We start from the raw sequence: 19,465 nt of genomic DNA on the forward strand, positions 1-19,465 counted from the left end.
GTCACCCTATGTGAACCAAGAACCCTACCCAAAGCCACATTTGTTTTAAGTTAGTCAAAATAGAATTTGGATCCTTTGACCCCTTCTTGAATCCACTACAATTTGGAACAAATATGGGCACCCCTTGCAATATAATCCTCACCTTTACAAACTACCATCTCCAACCATGCAACACCCTCTTGAAGGATCACATTATGAAGATCCTCTTCAAGTAAGATGTGGAACCTCCCCAAGTCTAAGTTGCACCTCCCACAACTCGTTTTCACAAGCCATTATCCAACCCCACCCTCTCAAAAACTTGATGGCACAATGTACAATAGACTCCCACCAAAGAATCCAACCCTATTCTCTCATTGCCCTATGGGAGTACTTCTAGATCATCTAAAACAATGCATAGAAATCCCCTTACTCCAAATGAGACACATTCAACTTGAATGATGTTAAAGGTGTTGAGCCAATCATATCACCCACCAAGATCATGATTAGATTAGGAAAATGCTCAAAGCCCATAACATCCATCCAATATCCAAAGCTTGCCTAAAAATGAAATCTCCTCCCTTATGCCATAAAACCCATCCAACCAGCCTACACCATAACCTGACCCTATCTGAATTGGTCCAAGTGAACCAACCACCCTAGTCAAACCCCTAAAGAGTGACCTTGCAACGAGCGTAGGCCTGCTTCATGATCCACTAATTACAATACCGATGACACCACCTCAATCACCCTCCCATTCAACCATGTTAAAATCACCTCTGACAATCCAACCCACAACCAAAAGTGAAGAATCCATCGAGTCCCAAAGATGGCCATACTTCAAATAGACGTTAGGACCATAGGCAACACAAATCCTAACAAGCATTTGTAAACCAAAAGTGTGACCAGCACACTTCAATAATTGAAATTTGAACTATGACGCATCACAAATAGGAAGATAAGGTGATCACCACACACCCACTCCCACGACAATGATTTGATGCCTAAAAAGGGACATTTCGATAATAGCTCATCTAATTCCAAAACACAGAGCTAGAGGGTTTGACCTCCTACAAGGTAATCACATCTGGTTGGAATCTTGCAAAACACCAAAAATAATTTTCTTATGACTAGGGATCATCATCCTTCACATATTCCAGAATAGTAAAGGAAGGTGAAGTCCTAAACATTGCACTAGTTATCCATCTCAAACCCCTCCAAGGCGGGAGTGCATCAATGAAGAGTGTAACATTGCATCCTTGAAGACTTCACCCATGGCCCAAAGGTCAAGTCCCTGTTTACTTGTCTACATGAGTGAGGGATGAAGCCTCCTTTCACTTATTAGACTTCACCCGCCATCCTACCTTAAGGTTAATGTCTTGATTATGCCAGCTATATCCAACCAACAATGAAGAACTACTAACCCATTCTCAAGTTGCACCACTGGGCCACTAGGGACCTTTGTCAAACTTGTACATATACCACCAAATGAAGTACCAACTACTCATAGACAAATAACAACTAAAGGGCCACCACTCCCAATGCCCTCTATCAAAGTCATAGAAGTACCACCTTTACTGATAGTCTAATACCCTAAGAAGAAGAGGGGGGCACAACACCTCCCTCATATGTAGCCTCACTTGGCTTGGAACTATAAAGAGGGTGATCCCTAAAAGGTATCCCTACAACTAACATGCAAAGCATGCATTCAAAAGATTAACATACCAAACTTTTTGTTGTCTCACTCCATCAATAGTGTTGATTTCTGGTAGCATCGGATGTGCTCTAAGTCTCAAATTTTGTAGGGAGGCTTGGGCACATGTATTCCAAAGAACCCAGAAAGCGTTTTGGGAAATTCCACCCGGAAACAGTTTTATTAAAATAATTAATTATTTTTAATGGGACCCTAAGTCTAAACTTAGGAAATTAAAATAATTAATGGGTATTAATCTAACTGTGGGTGTAACTTCTAGAAGAAGACGAGGATCAAGCAGAAATGATCTTAGCCATTGATTAGCTTCTAATCTGGGCCATTGAATGTCAACGAGAAGATTATTTAAGGAAGCTTGAGGGTCATTTGGAAGACACACAGAGAGTTGATCAGTCAGATCGAATTGTTGAAGCTAGAGGCAGCGCAGTGATTTGTAGTGATCATGTAGTGAGGGGCAGAGGGAGTTTTGGCTGGAGGATCTTCTCCAGAGCCAAGGATACTCAGCAAAGAGGCAGAGAGACACACAGAGGAGGCAGCGCAGGGGACAGAGAGGTTGACGCAAAGCCAGGAAGGGCTCACACAAGCCCCATGCATAGCAGTGCAGAGTCTCCAAGAAAAAGTCCGAGATTTGCTAGGAGGCTGACGTTTCTGAGCCGGGAGGGCTGGAATCAGCTCTTGAGAAGCAAATCGATCTCCAACAGAGGTGACGAGGGGCCTTACGGGCTGACGCAAGCCCAGCAAGGGCAGCGCAAAAGTAGACGGGGAACTCGTTGCTTCAACTGCTAGATCAACCAGGACTTGCAGTGTAGAGTGAGGTAATCTCACTAATTTCTTCTGCCAAGTGATATTCTCTGTAACTGGATTGCCAGGAAGGCATCCAATAGTTGTATTCAGAAATACTTCAGCTTAATAATAAAACCCTCAGATCTGTTGCACCGGCTTTCCCGCATTGGGTTTTTTTGGGGACGTTTGTCCAAAAACAACTGTGTCATTGACTCATTTGTGTGTATCTTTCTCTATTGTTCAGTTTCTTGTTTCGGCATATTATTTAAATGGTGTAGGCTACAGTGTGTGTACTTTGATGTTTGTCGTAGGAAACTGCAAATAACTTGTTCATGTAAATCTAACAAGTAGAAGAAATATCATCAGTGTTACAGTAGGAATTCTCGGGTTTAAGGAATTTTCACAAATAGTGCACACAAAAATGAAGCAAGGAAGTTCTGCTTTAGATCCACCTCCACGCATATCCTTAGATTCAAACAAATTGAGTTACATCAATCGTCTAGAATAAAAACCTTACCAAACCTACGAACAACTAGGTCGACAAAAGGGCACATGTCAACGAGCATACCCAAAAATTCCAACCAAAGTGGGTAGTGTGCCTAACCATGAGCATATTGGTTGAAATCCACCCTCCTAGACTTACATAAGCAAGAGATCCAAGAACATTCCATGTTCCAAACTATAATACATGGCAAGATGCAACATCAAAGTTAAACAACATAAACCCAAACACTAAGAAGAGTTCAAGAAAATCCCCTAAGCCTCCCAATTCAAAAGGCTCCAATGGTTAAAGACTTCCTCATCTAACATTTAGCATAGAAAGAACAAGATAACTCCTTGTGCCTCCAAATGCATGTGCCTCTCAAACTCAAAGTATTCCTTATTATCAACAAAGAAGCTAAAAATATCTACATCCAAAGATAGCATAATGGCATTATTGAATGAAGGTTGTGAAGGACATTCATTCCCCTCACCTTGCAGCTCCATCATAGGCTACAGCATCTTCTCAAAGACACAAGGACTTTCCATCGCCCATCACCAAATCCGTATTCACAATTTCTAGTGAGGTATCCCCATGTGGCGAAACAACCCCTAAAACTCCCTAGGAAGAGGTAGCTCCCTCAATACACAAAGGCTCATCTCCCAGCATCAAATTAATCATTGACTCCATGTTTGACTTCAACCAACCTCAAGCTCCATTTGCATAGCGATTACATCCCCCATTGATGGAAGGGAGCAGCCAATCCTCCTTAGGTTTGTGCAAATTAGAAATCAAAGCTCTAGTAAATATGGCATTTGAACAAACCACAACTCACACAAAGACATCACTATCCAATCAATTTTGGACAATGTGCTCTCCCTATTCACCTTGTGTGTCCATACCACCTACACTCCCATCGATCAAAAGACTTCTTGTTTCCTTCTTATTGTTGCCCCTCATCAAAATGACATCTTGTCTCCTTTCACAGCTGAACTAAGCGTCAAACATACAATGGTGGGTTTGGAGAGAAATAAAGGCCAAACACCTAATAAAAGGAAAGCGATTAGGTCATAGGAAGGAAATATGCCAGCAAGTTTCAAAACTGTGAACCAAAGGGGAAAAGCAAATGTTCCATTTTAGTGAGGATTTGTTGAAGTAATCTGAGCCAAAAACTTGATGGGTGCTACAGCAAGATTTTGGAAAGGTCCAAGTGATTCAAATCCAAAGCATTCATCTTGGATTCTAGGAAGAAAGAAAGAAAGAAATATATTAATGTCCAGTACTGACTAAAGACAGGTCAGTAGCACTAAAGTGTACATCAAGTATTAATAGCCAAATGGGAAGCGCTTAGAACGCCACAATAGGGTCGATACAGAAAATTCAAGGGTCGACTTACATCAAAATAGTCTAATGCCCCATAAAAAAAAGGGTATACATTTGTTGTGGGGGTAATGTGGACTCTGGGGTATGCACTACTACATGCATCTATTAAGGGGATCCTTATATGTTGATAGAAATATAAAGACACATCAACAGCATCCATCCTAGGGATATATGGATACATATAATAATCCAACCTATTCTCAAGCTAATCTACCTTAGAAGTGTATTAACATTATGTCCCAGGATCCTTCAGGTTAGGGTTTCAAACAACATACGGTATGCATGTCGCATGATAATATAACACATATTAGCCAAAAATGCAAGTCTATGTGATGTTGTCACCATCAACACATAATGATTTCCATAATTCAGAAATAGATCACCTTGAAAACTGAAATATACTTGGGGATGGACACTCTAACCATATATAGGCTTATATTACAAAATGTTCAAAAACCTTGAAAGCCTATAGTTGAGATAGATACCCACATTTACATATATCCTTACTCCGAGGAAGCCATTCCACACAGCTCACAACTTCTTTGTGACCAGGAAGTGTAGTCAATATTTTGGCTGCCTGCAATATATAACATCCACTTCTGTTAGCAGACTCTTATTAAACACACCAAACAGTGGAGAAAGTATCTGTTGAGGATTTAGGTCCACTAGAGATGAGCAATATAGCATTTACTATCAAAAACAGGTATCCTCGTTGATTTCAAAATTCAAATTAATAATGGATGACAAACTGGAGCTTCCTACCAATTGATTCAGATTCGTCATACGTGCAACTCTGAATTAGCACAGTATGAGACTTGTAATGAGTTAAGAATCTTAAATCTTCTAGTTTGCTAATATTAACATTTTACAAAGAATCCATGCATAAAGGAGGGAAGAGTATTTAGATAAGGAGCACCTGTGGATTAAAGATTGTAACAGCATTGTGAGCACCAAAAGCAACCAAATCAGATGGACCCCAGGCAACTGTATTAACAACTCTGTTGCACCCAGCTCCAATAAATTCTCTATCCACTTCAATGCTTTTAATTGAGCTAAGTTCATCCATGGCTTCTTTCTTCTCACACAACAAACACAAGATATTAGCAACAGCACAAATCCTATCGTCCAGCAATCGTAAAACCTGTTACTTAGACAGGTTTAGGCGTAGAAACTTCAATTGTCATTTTCATATTATACTGGCATTTAACAACAAAAACAACAGAGCATCTGTAAACACTCTTGTACAAATTAATTTACAAGGCATGCACTGTAACACGGTCATATTTTTAATGTGAAGGCCATTTATAACTATTTAGTGTGCAGGTTGCAAAGAGGATTTATGATAAGCATGTAATGGTTTCTCTTGTCTGACTAATAAGTTGGCATCAAACAGGAGTTGTTACTTAGACAGGTTTAGATGTAGAAACTTCAATTGTCATTTTCATATTATACTGGCATTTAATAACAAAAACAACAGAGCATCTGTAAACACTCTTGTATAAACTAATTTACAAGGCATGCACTGTAACACGGTCATATTTTTAATCCAAAGGCCATTTATAACTATTTAGTGTGCAGGTTGGAAAGAAGATTTATGATAAGCATGTGATGGTTTCTCTTGTCTGACTAATAAATTGCCATCAAACAGGAGTTGTTCCAGAAACAAATTGTCTTTTTGGATACAAATATGATCTAGACTTAAAACTTGCATGTTTCACATTTAAAACTTGCATTTATCATAGTTGTAATATGGAAGAATTTGTTAGAAAAGGTGTTTTGGGAGCAAGTACAACAGACTTTCCATTTGCTATCCTTCAGATCATATACTAAGGATACTACCTTGCATAATGGTGAACCTGTCCAGAAGCACCATCCACCTAGGATGTAGTTTGATAGCATAGTGAGAATAAAAGTACTTTCAATATTCTGGTACATGCCACTAGACAAGTATACGATATCATGTTCAAATCAATGTTAAAGAATCTACAAGAGATTTTCGTAAGGGCATCACAAGGAAACCACCTGGAAGTAAACAGCTTCCACACTCCTCTATTCGGCATTGCAAAGTTCAAGCATACTATAAGTATAAAGTGCATTTGCAAGGAGCATCTTGTATTCTGGTACCTCCAATAAAATGTAGAGGAGGGTCATGTTAAGGGTATGGTTATAGGAATGGGTGAGGCGCTTTTTGAAAAAGGGAACATGGGTATGTCAGTGATACACATATAGTAATTTATATATATATAAAAAGATAAAAATGTAAGAAACATAACTGAAAATTGTGTAAACAACAAATCAGCAATGATTCATATTCAAATCATTCAAGCGTTCATCAATTGGCATTCAATATTGAACAATGATTAGAAAAACTCTATCATTATCATTCGAAAAACTTGATCATTATGATTGATAACTCTTGAGTCTTAAAACAAGTACATTTAAAATGGCACTTCCAAAAATGAAACAGAAAAAAAACAACATAGTTGAGTCCAAGGCAAGTCTTCTGCTGCTTCATAATTATAACCATTGCTTAGGTCCTTCATCAACAAGGCCTTCAAGGAATCATTGCTAGCAAGTATAGGATCTGTTTATTGCACTGTAACTTGAGGTAGCTCAACAAGGCCCTATAGCTGTCGCTCCTCACCTATACATACAACATCATCTGTGTAATCCTCCCATTTGTGAGAAGGAGGTTCCTTGTACCATGGGTCTTCTGTGGAAAACCTCCCAATAACATCCTCATAAAATTGGGAAATCATGAGTTTTTCAACTCACCGATGTTATCGGCCGAGCATTTAGAGAATTTTTCAAACTTAAAAAAAATCGTGATTTAATCGATAAACCCGCAATTTTATCGTGATTCGATCCAAAAATCGAGTCTTTTCCAGACCACATATAAGTTAGGGAAAATCTGATTTTTTAACTCATTTTGCACTCAATCCTTAACGATTCGACCATGTGGAGAAAGGATTTGTCACTGCCAAGGAGGAGGAGATTTGACCAGTTTTGTGGCATGGATTTAGAGTTTTTTCCACTGCTCACTGTGAGAGACAGCGACCGTTGATTTGCAGGTAGGGATTCTCTCTATAACGGTACATACTATTGTTGATTTTTGAAATATATATGTTGAGCGATTGACTGAGATTAACCTTCTGGCTGTTACGTATCCAATAACCATCAAGATAGACCCGTCATGCTAACCCACAACCCTATATCCGCGAATGGTTTAAATCCATCTATCAGTTCCGATTTTAGTTTGTTGTACCTTTGAATCAAAATGTTTCAAACTTCATTTGTTGTCACTAGAGCTGGGCCACTGGCAGCATGGTCCCTATAGTTATTATTCTTTACCGTAGATTGTTTACATGTTTCAAAAATTCAAACTTTCAAGCCCTTCTTTAATGAATCTAAGTGTGTTCACCGTTAACTTCAGTGAGTAAGAAGAGGCATTTAAAATTTAAAATTCACAATTTGATTTTTTTAATCTTTTAATATATATCTTGATTCTTATGTGATGGGTACGTTTGAAATTTTTCCATTTTTTTTGTGCCCTAAGTTCAAACAAAATGTCGAGGCAGTTGGACCCTTTGTGGGAATATGGTGAACCCAATGTTGTACCTCAGGGGGTCAATGGACAATATTTGACTTGCAAGTTGTGTGGCAAGCATATGTTAGGGGGCATCAACCGATTAAAATTCCATTTGGGGCAAATTCTAGAGCAAAATATTGAACTTTTCCCAAAAGCAACTCTAGTTATCATTCGGAAGGCTATTAAATCACTACAAGATAATGATGATGTCGTAGACAACAAAGCAGCGGTAAAAAGTCAAATTGTAAGGGGAGGAGTGGGGTTAAGTGAGAGTGCTTCTTCAGTATCGACTTCCACATCCACATGGCCCAACCCCTTAGCTATCTCATCTTTTTCTTTCCTAGAACCACACTTGGTGCACAACCTGGGATCAAATCAACACTTAAAAAAATGGAAAAGGAGGAAGTTGGCAAGATGGTCAATAAGTCTCTTCTATGGAGTGATGTTCCTTTCAACATTACCAAGACCAATCCATTCTACCAAGCTATGTTTGATGGTGATGTTGTTGGCTCGAGGTACAAAGCCCCTACCTTTGCAGAGTTGAGAGGGCCTCTTATTCAAAATGAAAAGGTTGATTGCACTATTAGATTGGAGGAGTTTAGGGCATCATGGGAACACACTAGATGAATTGTGATGTCAAATGGTTGGACTGAACAGAAGGGTAGGACCCTTCTTAACTTCTTGGTTACTTGTCCCAAGGGGACAATGTTTATGAAATCTGTTGATGCATTTGCACAGATTAAAGATGCACATTTATTATGTGAGTTGTTGGACACCTTCATTCAAGAGGTAGGTCCACAAAATGTTGTGCAAGTCATAATAGACAACGCTACAAATTATGTTGCTACTAGTAGTTTGCTTATGGAGAGTTATCGTAACGTGTTTTGGACACCTTGTGCTATGCATTGTATTGACTTGATGCTGGAAGATATAGGGAGGATTCCTTTTGTGAAGGACATTGTTGAATCATCCTTGAGCATAACAAAATTTATATATAATCATGCATCTGTGTTTAGCTTGATGAGAAGATTCACCAACAACAAAGAGTTTGTGCCTCCAGCCATTACACAATTAGCCACTATTTAGATATCTCTTCAGTCTCTGTTGAATTCTATGTGGGATGTGAAGACAATGTTTCTTTCATAAGAGTGGTGTGCCTTATCTATTTGCCGCAAACCAGAGGGAGAGGACATATGCAGACTAGTTTCATATCATGAAAGAGGTTTCTACCATTTTCGAACCTTTGGTAAAGGTTCTTCGGTTGGTTGATGGAGGCAAGCCCACAATGGGCTTACTAGTATGAGGTCGTGGATAGCGCCAAAGAAGCCATTTGTGTTGATTTCTGGTAGATCGGATGTGCTCTAAGTCTCAAATTTTGAAAAGAGGCTTGGGCACTTGTCTTCCAAAGAACCCATAAAGTGTTTTGGGAAATTCCACCCGGAGAGAGTTTTATTAAAATAATTAAATATTTTTAATGGGTCCCTAAGTCTAAACTTAGGAAATTAAAATAATAAATGGGTATTAATCTAACTGTGGGTGTAACTTCTAAAAGAAGACGAGGATCAAACAGAAATGATCTTAGCCATTGATTAGCTTCTAATATGGGTCGTTGAATGTCAACGAGAAGATTATTTAAAGAGGCTTGAGAGTCATTTGGTAAACACACTGAGAGTTGATCAGTCAGATCAAATCGCTGAGCCAAAGAGCAGAGCATTGATTTCGTGGTGATCACGCAAAGAGGGGCAAAGATAGTTTTGGCTGGAGAATCTTCTCTGGAGCGAAGAATACGCAGCAGAGAGGCAAAGAAAGACGCAGAGGAGGCAACGTAGTGCCCAGTCAGGGTGACGCAGAGCCAGGAAGGGCTCACGTAGAGCAGCGCAGTGCCTTCCAAGCAGAAGTCCGAGATTTTGTTGGGGGTTTAATGTTCTAAATCCGGAGGGCTAAAGTCGAAGCTCCTAAGAGCAAATCGACCCAGCAAAGAGGTGACGTAGTGCCTTGAAGTAGTGATGCAGGCCCACGCAGTGACTGCGTAGGGGCAGCGCAGAGGTAGCTGGGGACTCATTGGTTCAGCTGCTGGATCAGCCAGGACTTGCAGTGTAGAGTGAGGTAATCTCACTAATTTCTTCTACCAAGTGATATTCTCTGTACTGGATTGCCAGCAAGGCATCCAAAGTTTGTATTCAAAAATAACTTATGCTTAATAATAAAAACCCTCAGATCTGTTGCACTGGTTTTCCTGCATTGGGTTTTTCCAGGGACATTTGTCCAAAAATAACAGTGTCATTGTGTTGTATCTTTTCCTGTTCAGTTTCTTGTTTCGACATATTATTTTAAATAGTGAATGTTGCAGTTGTATTTACTTCGATATTCACCGTAGAACACAGTGAATAACTTGTATGGATTAACAAGTAGGACAAGTAACATCAATTTGTTACAGTAGGGTTTCCAGGTTTAGGAATTTTCACATGGTATCAGAGCTGCAGGTGAAGCAAGAAGAACAGAGCCAGAAGACCCAGCGCTGAAGGAAGAAGGGAGTTCAAAATTCCTGCAAAGGCAGCAATTCGAATCCCCAGAGGGTTTGTGCAGTCAAGCCAAGAGGGCAAGATTTTCACAGTAAATCTCTCTCTAAGTGAGTCGACAGAGAGGTAAGATTGCCAAATCGAGATTTGTCAACAGCAGAGGGAGCAGCGCAACAAAAGCTTCAGCGAAGTGGTTTTCCTAGTGGGATGCAGTTTTCTGCAGGCAGTTGCTGGGCAGAAAGACGTCAGAAGGAAGAGAGAGACACAGTTGAGGGAATTCTTCCTCAGAGGACTTCCAACCAAGGAGTTTGAATTCTCACTAGCTGATTAGCAGCGAAGAGGCAAATCTACAAGCTCCAAAAGGGAGTGCGTAGGCCAGTCCAGTACTATGCAGAGGAGAGAGGAGGTCATTTGACTTTCTATTTGGCAAAAATGGCAGCCAATGGATTGAGAGATCAGGACAGCTTGGATGGGGCATCCAACTATGTGATCTGGAAGGCAAGGATGTGGTGCCTTCTAGATGAGCATTTTCTCAAGGCCTATGTCGACAGCGTGGTGGTTGTGCCTGCAGATCCAGATCCACTAAATAAGTACAAGGGAGAAATGGCGAAGGCCAAGACGATGATCCTTGATGGAGTAAAGGATCACGTGGTATGTCACATCACTAGCAGAGGGACTGCTAAGGAGATGTGAGATGCCTTGGAAACATTGTATCAAGGATCTTCCGAGCAGCAGAAGATGTACTTAGAGTAGAAATTAAGATCTGCACAGACGCAGAAGGGGGAGCGGATTGATCTGTTCATCACGAAGCTTCAGGAGACCCGAGACGAGTTAGCAGCTATGGGGTCTACACCTCAAGGTTCCGAGATGGTGAGGCTGGCCCTAAATTCAATCTCAGAAGAGTGGCAAGTCTTTGTCCAGAGCATCCTGGGCAGGGCAACTTTGCCAGACTGGGATAGTATGTGGGCAACTCTCAAGCAAGAAGAGTTGAAGAGAGATCTAGTCAAGTGTAAGCTTGACGGAAGCAGCAGCAACAAGTCGAAGCCCAAGGAGGAGGAAGAGAATGCAGCCCTTGCATCGAAGGGGCAGCAGGAGCAGCGAAGGCAGAAGAAGGACGTCTCGGAGATCAAATGCTTCAGGTGTGGTGAAATGGGTCACTACGCAACTCAGTGTCCTCTCAGGAAGGACATAGATGAGAAGCACGATCCAAAGGCTCCACCCGCGAAGATCGAGGAGGAGGAGTTTGCCATGATAGCCGAGATACCTCCAGGAGGGAGGTGGGCTGATTTAGAGTTGTAGTTCGAACGAGCTACAGATGGGTAGCATCCTTGAGGAGCCCACCTCTCGGATCAATTCCTTACTACAGGAGCCCAGATCAGAAGTAGTAGGATGTCCCAGCATCAGTTGGTGCAGAGGAGTGTTGGAGCAACATATGAAGTGGCTAGAACGCCAAGTCTGAGCAACGTAGTGCAGAGTTGCAGTAGTTCAGGGAGGCACAGTACAGTAGCAGCAGCAGCAGCAACGAAGTGGCTTCAAAGGAATAGAATGGGACTAGCAACAGTCAAATCTTCAGCATCGAGATGCGTCTATGCTAAACACTTGTTCATATTTTGGGATGTTTTTCAGTTGCAGTGCAGATGAAGTGTTAGCAGTGGCAGTGCTAGCAACAACACAGATGCAGCACTTGAGAGGGAGTTGTAGTACGGATGCAGTGTTGACAGTGGCAGTGTCAGCAGCAGTACAGTTGCAGCAGCAGCGCAATAGTTGGTGGACAGCATGTCAAACATCAGCAACGCAGAGGATGATGTTATGAAGTCAAGGTGATGCTTCAGGGGGAGGCATTGCTAGAGCACATTCCTTGCTAAGAGGGAGTGTTGATTTCTGGTAGAGTCAATGTGCTCTAAGTCTCAAATTTTGCAGGCATGCTTGGGCACATGTATTCCAAAGAACCCAGAAAGCATTTTGGGAAATTCCATTCGGAGACAGTTTTATCAAAATAATTAATTATTTTTAATGGATCCCTAAGTCTAAACTTAGGAAATTAAAATAATTAATGGGTATTAATCTAACTGTGGGTGTAACTTCTAGAAGAAAACAAGGATCAAGAAGAAATGATCTTAGCCATTGATTAGCTTCTAATTTGGGCCGTTGAATGTCAACGAGAAGATTATTTAAGGAGGCTTGAGGGTCATTTGGAAAACACACTAAGAGTTTATCAGTCAGATCGAATTGCTGAGCCAGAGAGCAGAGCAGTGATTTCGGGGTGATCACACATAGAATGACAGAGATAGTTTTGGCTAGAGTATCTTCTTCAGAGCCAAGAATACGCAGCAAAGAGGCAGAGAAAGACGCAAAGGAGGCAGCGCAATGCCCAATGAGGGTGACGCATAGCCAAGGGCTCACGCAGAGCAGCGCAGTGCCTTCCAAGTAGAAGTCCGAGATTTTGCTGGGGGTTTGACGTTTTGAGCCGGGAGGGCTGAAGTCGAAGCTCCTAAGAGCAAATCGATCCAACAGAGAGGTGACGCAGTGCCTCAAAGGCAGTGACGCAGGCCCACGCAGTGCCTCAAAGGCAGTGACGCAAGCCCACACAGTGACTGCGTAGGGGTAGCACCGAGGTAGCCAGGGACACGTTGGTTCAGCTGCCGAATGAGTCAGGACTTGCAGTGTAGAGTGAAGTAATCTCACTAATTTCTTCTACCGAGTGATATTCTCTGTACTAGATTGCCAGCAAAGCACCCAGAGTTTGTATTCATAAATAACTTCTACTTAATAATAAAAACCCTCAGATCTATTGCATCAGTTTTCCCGCATTGGGTTTTTCCGACGACATTTGTCCAAAAATAACGGTGTCATTGTGTTGTATCTTTTCCTGTTAAGTTTCTTGTTTCGGCATATTATTTTAAATAGTGAATGTTACAGTTGTATTTAGTTCGATATTTACCGTAGAACACAATAAATAACTTGTATGGATTAACAAGTAGAAGAAATAACATCAGTTTGTTCCAGTAGGGATTCTGGGTTTAGGAATTTTCACAATTCGTACCTATTATGAAAATAAGGGCGATGAGGGGTTTGAGAAACAACAATTGCTATGGAGAATGATTAATGAGCGTTGGAACAATACCCTCCATTGCCCCATTCATGCTGCAAGGATCTACCTCAACCCCACATTTTCTTACTCCTGTGGTTTCAGATTTCATGCCGAGGTGATGGATGGATTCCTCACTTGTATTGAGAGGATGGTGTCATCTAAGCAAGAACCTAATTGTACCCTGAAAACCCATTAAGTAGAGACATGATTTTAGACCCAGTAATTCATTGTAACAAAATTTCCACATTTGGTAAGGAATAATTGTCCTTAAGGCATACTCAATTAGGATCCCTGAAATCCACACACATCCTGATATTTCTAGTCTTTTTCTAACTGACTACAAGATTAGATATTGTTAATTTTAGGTATGTTCTATGCTTAGAGCAATTTATTTCAATTTTCACAATTAGCTCAATATCTTTTCCAGATTAGCAATCACATCAGCATAATAGTAAATTGCAGATAGAACATAAACATAAATCGCAGAAGACAAGCCAATACAAGAGGACACAAGATGTGGCACTAGCCAGGGACAAACCCCAATGTGGGGAAACCCTTGATCAATTCTTCTTATATGTTCTTCAATAGTTCAGCACAGAGAGAGAGAGAGAGAGAGTACATATACAACAGAAGTCAACACTTTGACTTATCTAAATAAGAGCATAGATCATCTCTAAGAAGATGATACATGAGGTAGCTGAACTCAATTGAAGACATGCTGCTTCAACTGATTCTCTAAGGTGACTCCATCACCATGCTGCACCTATCATTGTGTTGCTCCTCATCATCATGTTGCACCTCACTGTGTTGCACCATGCTGCACCCATCATCATTATGCTGCATCTCATCATGCTTCACTAATCATGACTGTACCCATCATTGTACTGTTGTACTATGTTGAGCTATGCTATGCATTGCTACACCTATGTGCACTATGCTGCACTGTACAACATGTACTTGTTGCAGCTCCCATTGTTGTACCAATGCTGCACCATGTACCATTGGTCAGCCATGAACCATCGCTGCACCATGTACTTGCTGCACCAGGCATCATTGTTGTCCCAAGTACCATTACTGCACCATTATTGTTGCACCATGTACTTGTTGTCCCATGTACCATGCTATCCCAAGTACCATTACTGCACCATGATTGTTGCGCCATGTACTTGTTGTCCCATGTACCATGCTGTCCCAAGTACCATTGTTGCACCATGATTGTTGCACCATGTATTTGTTGTCCCATGTACCATGCTCCACCATGAACCATTGTTGCACCATTTACTTCTTGTCCCATGTACCATGCTCCACCATGAACCATTGTTGCACCATTTACTTGTCGTCCCATGTACCATGCTCCACCATGAACCATTGCTGCACCATTTACTTGTTGTACCAAGTATGTTGTATTGTTGTTGTGATAGTGACTGGTTAGGGCACCTCACACCGCTGCAACAGCCATCAAACAGCCCTTAATCTTTGTGACCTACCCTAGTGTGAGCCCTCTGCCTACACGCTGAAGATTAGGGCATAACATGACCCCAAAACAGCCCACATTATCCCTTGATGTGGTGGTATGCTCTGCAGCCTACCACACATCCTTGTTGTAGCTTACGGCCCACACATCAAGCCCAAAACAGTCCTCCTCTACCTCGGCCCTCAAGGAAGGTACCTCGGCCCTCCTAACAACCACTCGGCCTTCACAAATGACCCTTCAAACCCTCCCTGGCTTGTCTTCCTTACTGCGGCTAGTGCAGGATATACCTGCGTATTTGGGCAGCGTGAATAGGCCTTCTTCATCGTGCTATGTCTCTCCTTTAGGCAGCGTAGAGGTCAAGTTGGGCAGTGTATAGAAGCAGGGGTCTCCTCCCTTGGACTGCGGCTAGATCATCCTCTTTAGGACTGCAGCTAGGGCAGCTTGCTTAGCCTCCTTTCCTCCTGCGTCTAGGGCTTCATCCTCCTAGATTTCTCTTCCACTAAAACCCAGAACAAGTAGAGAGAAATCAAGAGTGAAGTGTGTGCAAATGACTCTCAAGTCACCTCCTTTTATACTAAAACGTTGAGCACATGTGGGGGTTATTTGGTTGTTGGTCGACCTTGACGAATTGTCCCATAACACAAATAAATTCATATCTTCATGAATACTTATCGGAATCGGATGATCTTTAGATCAAGCCTACACCTCTCGATGAGAGGGATCCAAGAAAAATATCAGCGGCCATAAATAAGATGACCCACATGGAGTTTGGCCCTAGTTGCCAATTTTAGCAGATATCCATGAGGAGTGCTTCACAAGAGCAATGATCTTAGCTTCCAACATATTTTGAAGCTCCTCTTTGACCAAAGGGGCTAATTTAGGGTTTATATTCCTCGACTTTTGTCTCACAGGCTTAGCCCCTTCTTCAAGAGGAATGGTGCGTTGAATAACTTCTGAGCTATATGTTTTTAAATCTTGGTATGACCAAGCAAAAACATTTTCAAATTCCCTTAGGAGTGTTTCTAGCTCGATTCTTTCATCCTTTGATAGCCCTTTTCCTATCTTGATCATTTGAGGAGAAGACTCGAAACCTAGGTTGATTTCCACAATGTCAAGTGATTCCTCTACCTTCTCCTTGACTCGACTACTACCATTTGGATCAAATGCCTTCTCCGTGGTTATTCCTTTATCTACATTTTTAGGGTCATTTTGGCTGGTTGTATCATTTTGGAGAAAACCCAGTATTTCCTTGTCATCCTCAAAGAAAGTCCAAAGTTCTTGATTGTCGGGCATTACAAGCCTAAAAATGAATTCCATTATAACACCCTTTGTCATCCTCAAAGAAAGTCCAAAGTTCTTGATTTTCGGGCATTACAAGCCTAAAAATGAATTCCATTATAACACCCTAGTTCAGTGATATTGTCATTTAGTGACTGTAATGTGGATGTGGCCACTGATGGGGAGTCAGACACAAAATTATTCTCTTGGGACGGCTTTAATGCCAAAGGTTTCAAATGATTCTATTATATATAATACATGATTCTTATACTTCTTCAGCTTTTTGTTTTTGGCATTAAAAGATCCCTTGACCTAAGATACAATTACATCAGAGTTCCTTATGACCTTTGAGTGTTGGATTCCTTTACTTAAGGCTATATCAAAACCCAACGTCAAGGCTTCATATTCTGCTACGTTGTTTGTGCAATCAAATTCCAACCTTTAAGAGAAAAAGATGTGCACTTTGGACAGTGACATCAAAATTATGCTTGCATCTAAACCCAACTTGGAGCATGCCCCATCAAAGTACATGGTCCACACTACATCAGTTTTTGATTTAGGGGTGGAAACCCTTTGAGATATCCTCCATTCTCCACAGCCATAGTCTTCTTTTAGGTTTTCCTCTGAGGTTGCACAAATATACCCTATTAAAGATCAGGTGGATGGCTTCCTAAATATAATGGCATAGGAATTTTCTCCCATGGGGACCCTAATATGGGACATATCTATCTGGATGGTTTCTCCAAGGGAAGATGCCCATTTCCTAGATAACAAAATTCCCCGGGCATCAGAGATGTCAATAACAACAACATCCATAATGATCTTCTTTTCAGGGTACCCTTGCAAGTTGACAAACAAGTTTTCTAAGTGTTGAATTTTTGTAGCTATGGTCGATCTTCATAATGTATCGCGTGTACTTGTAAGAGTTACAAAAGAAAATTATATGAAGCATGTTCTTCATGCTTGCAAGAAAAAGATTTATTTTGTATTCAAAAGAAAAATATCACAAGGCTCATCAAGAGTGAGAAAAATGAAATTTTGAATTTGTATTTGACATGACAAGTGACCAAGTCGGCCCTCCAAGTGACAAGTCATCCTGCCCATGAGACACACCCTTTCGCATGGACGAAACACTATAAATTGAGCCTATTTGCTCTCCTCGAAAGGCAGATTCAAATCTCACATTATATCTTTGTTCAAGCGAACTAGCAAGGATTATTTGAAGGACAAAAATCAGGGGAAATATCATTCTATAGCCTTCGCTCTAGAGATTAAGGGAGGTTGAGTTCTGGACAGTTCCATGAGGTATATCTCTTTGTGGAGCAATGTGAAAGTTTTGTGGGATATTATGCAAGTCTAAGGCACAACATTTGTGATATCATTCTGTGGTATAGAGTGAAGGTCATGTGGTTTAAGCGCACAAATCTGAGGCACATATTTTGTGGTATCATCCAAATCCCAAGGCTGAGATAGAGGATTTGTTTCAACCCTCTTGGAGTCCCTATTATTTGTGGTATATCTCTATGATATAGTGCGCATTCTGAGGTTGATCTCTGAGGCATAGTGTGAGTTCTAAGGCAAACTTGGAGGACATTTTCTTGACCTCGTTGCAGAGCTTTTGTGGACAGAATTGTGCAGGGTTGACTTGGTCTTTGGTGGTTGGTCATCTTGTTGGTTAGTTGACATTGATGTATCTCTTGTTGCATTGATTCTCTAAGGAAAAAGTTGGTTAGGTTTTTCCCCATTGTGGGTTTTCCTAGGGTAAAAATTTGTGTTCTTTGTGTGGTTGTCTCTTTATGATCCTACTATCTTATTTGTTATATGGTTGATGTCTTTTGTGTAATTATTGAATGATGGAATTAATGAATAAGAATGTGAAAAGATCATAATCATCAAAGATAATTATCAGTTAAGAAGACCATGTAAAAATCAACACTAAGATCCTACACACTTCATCCACCTTTGAGTCAACCACACAGATATTCCTATGTTCCCTTGAGATGTCTAGGCCTAATTGCGTCATGATTTACAATGGCATTATGTTAGTTGTTGATCCAAAAATAAGCATGCAATCATGGAGGAGAAAACCATTTATATCAAGGGTTATAAAGAATGGAGGATGCCCCCCGTTAAATTGTCTAGCATACAAGACAACCAATGGATCAGTGTTAACTTCTTCTTGAACTTTCCCCTTCAACTTGTTCTTCCTCTATCTCGTTGATTTGGGATACCATAGTACTATAGGTTTTTAACACAAATGGCATTAAGTTTTCAAAACATGTTTCAATGACCCTAATAAAATCATCATTAGGAACTAAAGGCTACACAGGCACAAATGAATCCAATTCTAGAATATCAGACTTGAAGGGCTTCGTCTTGAGCATGCAATACCATTTTAGGTTTCGTGTCCCTTGTAAAGTAGGCAATCTCCCCAACCACCGCCTAGAAATAAGTTGAAAGAATCAACTCATCAAGGGGTTTTAGTTTCTCAAGTATCAAGGCCACTATGTTATTGAGCCTTTGATTGAATTCCCTTATGGTTTCAAGGTCATCTTTCTTCACAAGGAGGAAATCTTTATATAACTCAATAATGCTTCTTTCCTCAATCCACCTAAAAGATAAAGCTTTGACTAGATCAGTGCATGAGCCATTAGATTTGTCTAGAAGGGTCATGAACCATTTTTGGGCGTAATTTTTCAATGATATGGCAAACAAGGTCATGACCACATCATCATGGGTTTCTTTACTCAAGTGAGCAAAACAAGCCATTTCAAAATTTCTTATGTGCTTCTTGGGATCCTTGGATTATGCACCATAATATAGGGGTATCCATGGACAATCTGTGGATAAAGGGTGGGGCGATCTTAAGATATTTTCGAAATTCAAAGGGGCCATGGAGTATTGAATCAAAGGTATAATCCTCTTTCTTGTGTTCAATCTATCCATAATAGGAGTGCCAGGAGGCTCACCAGTGCTTTGTTGATAAGTCAAGAGGGTTTGAGTAGCTACTTCCATGGTTATAATTTTATTGGAATCGCCAGAAGAGAAGTTATATTATCATCGAAAATGTTCTCTTCAAAAAGGGAGTGAAGCTTAGTCTTCAAATATTGAGAAGGTTGACTCAAATCCTCCCTGACAACAGCACCAAAAGATATTGCTTCAAAATCTAGCAACTCTTGT

General features: G+C 40.7%; 1 protein-coding gene across 2 annotated transcripts in view; it reads right to left on the reverse strand.

The window, feature by feature from the left end:
• ELP2 (elongator protein 2) overlaps positions 1 to 19,465 on the reverse strand; it is a 357,421-nt gene that overhangs the window by 272,270 nt on the left and 65,686 nt on the right. For both annotated transcript variants that reach the window (XM_089403264.1, XM_089403263.1), the window contains exons 2-3: positions 5,251 to 5,409; positions 4,824 to 4,911 (exon numbers count right to left, since the gene is read on the reverse strand). In XM_089403264.1, the coding sequence (XP_089259390.1) occupies positions 4,824 to 4,911; positions 5,251 to 5,400 (238 nt within the window). In that variant the 5' untranslated portion in view covers positions 5,401 to 5,409. The remainder of the gene's footprint in view (positions 1 to 4,823; positions 4,912 to 5,250; positions 5,410 to 19,465) is intronic.

This window comes from Pinus tabuliformis, chromosome 2_1, assembly GCF_031772625.1.
Source record: "Pinus tabuliformis cultivar Carrire ecotype Pingquan chromosome 2_1, CPIR1, whole genome shotgun sequence".
Taxonomy (NCBI): Eukaryota; Viridiplantae; Streptophyta; class Pinopsida; order Pinales; family Pinaceae; genus Pinus; species Pinus tabuliformis.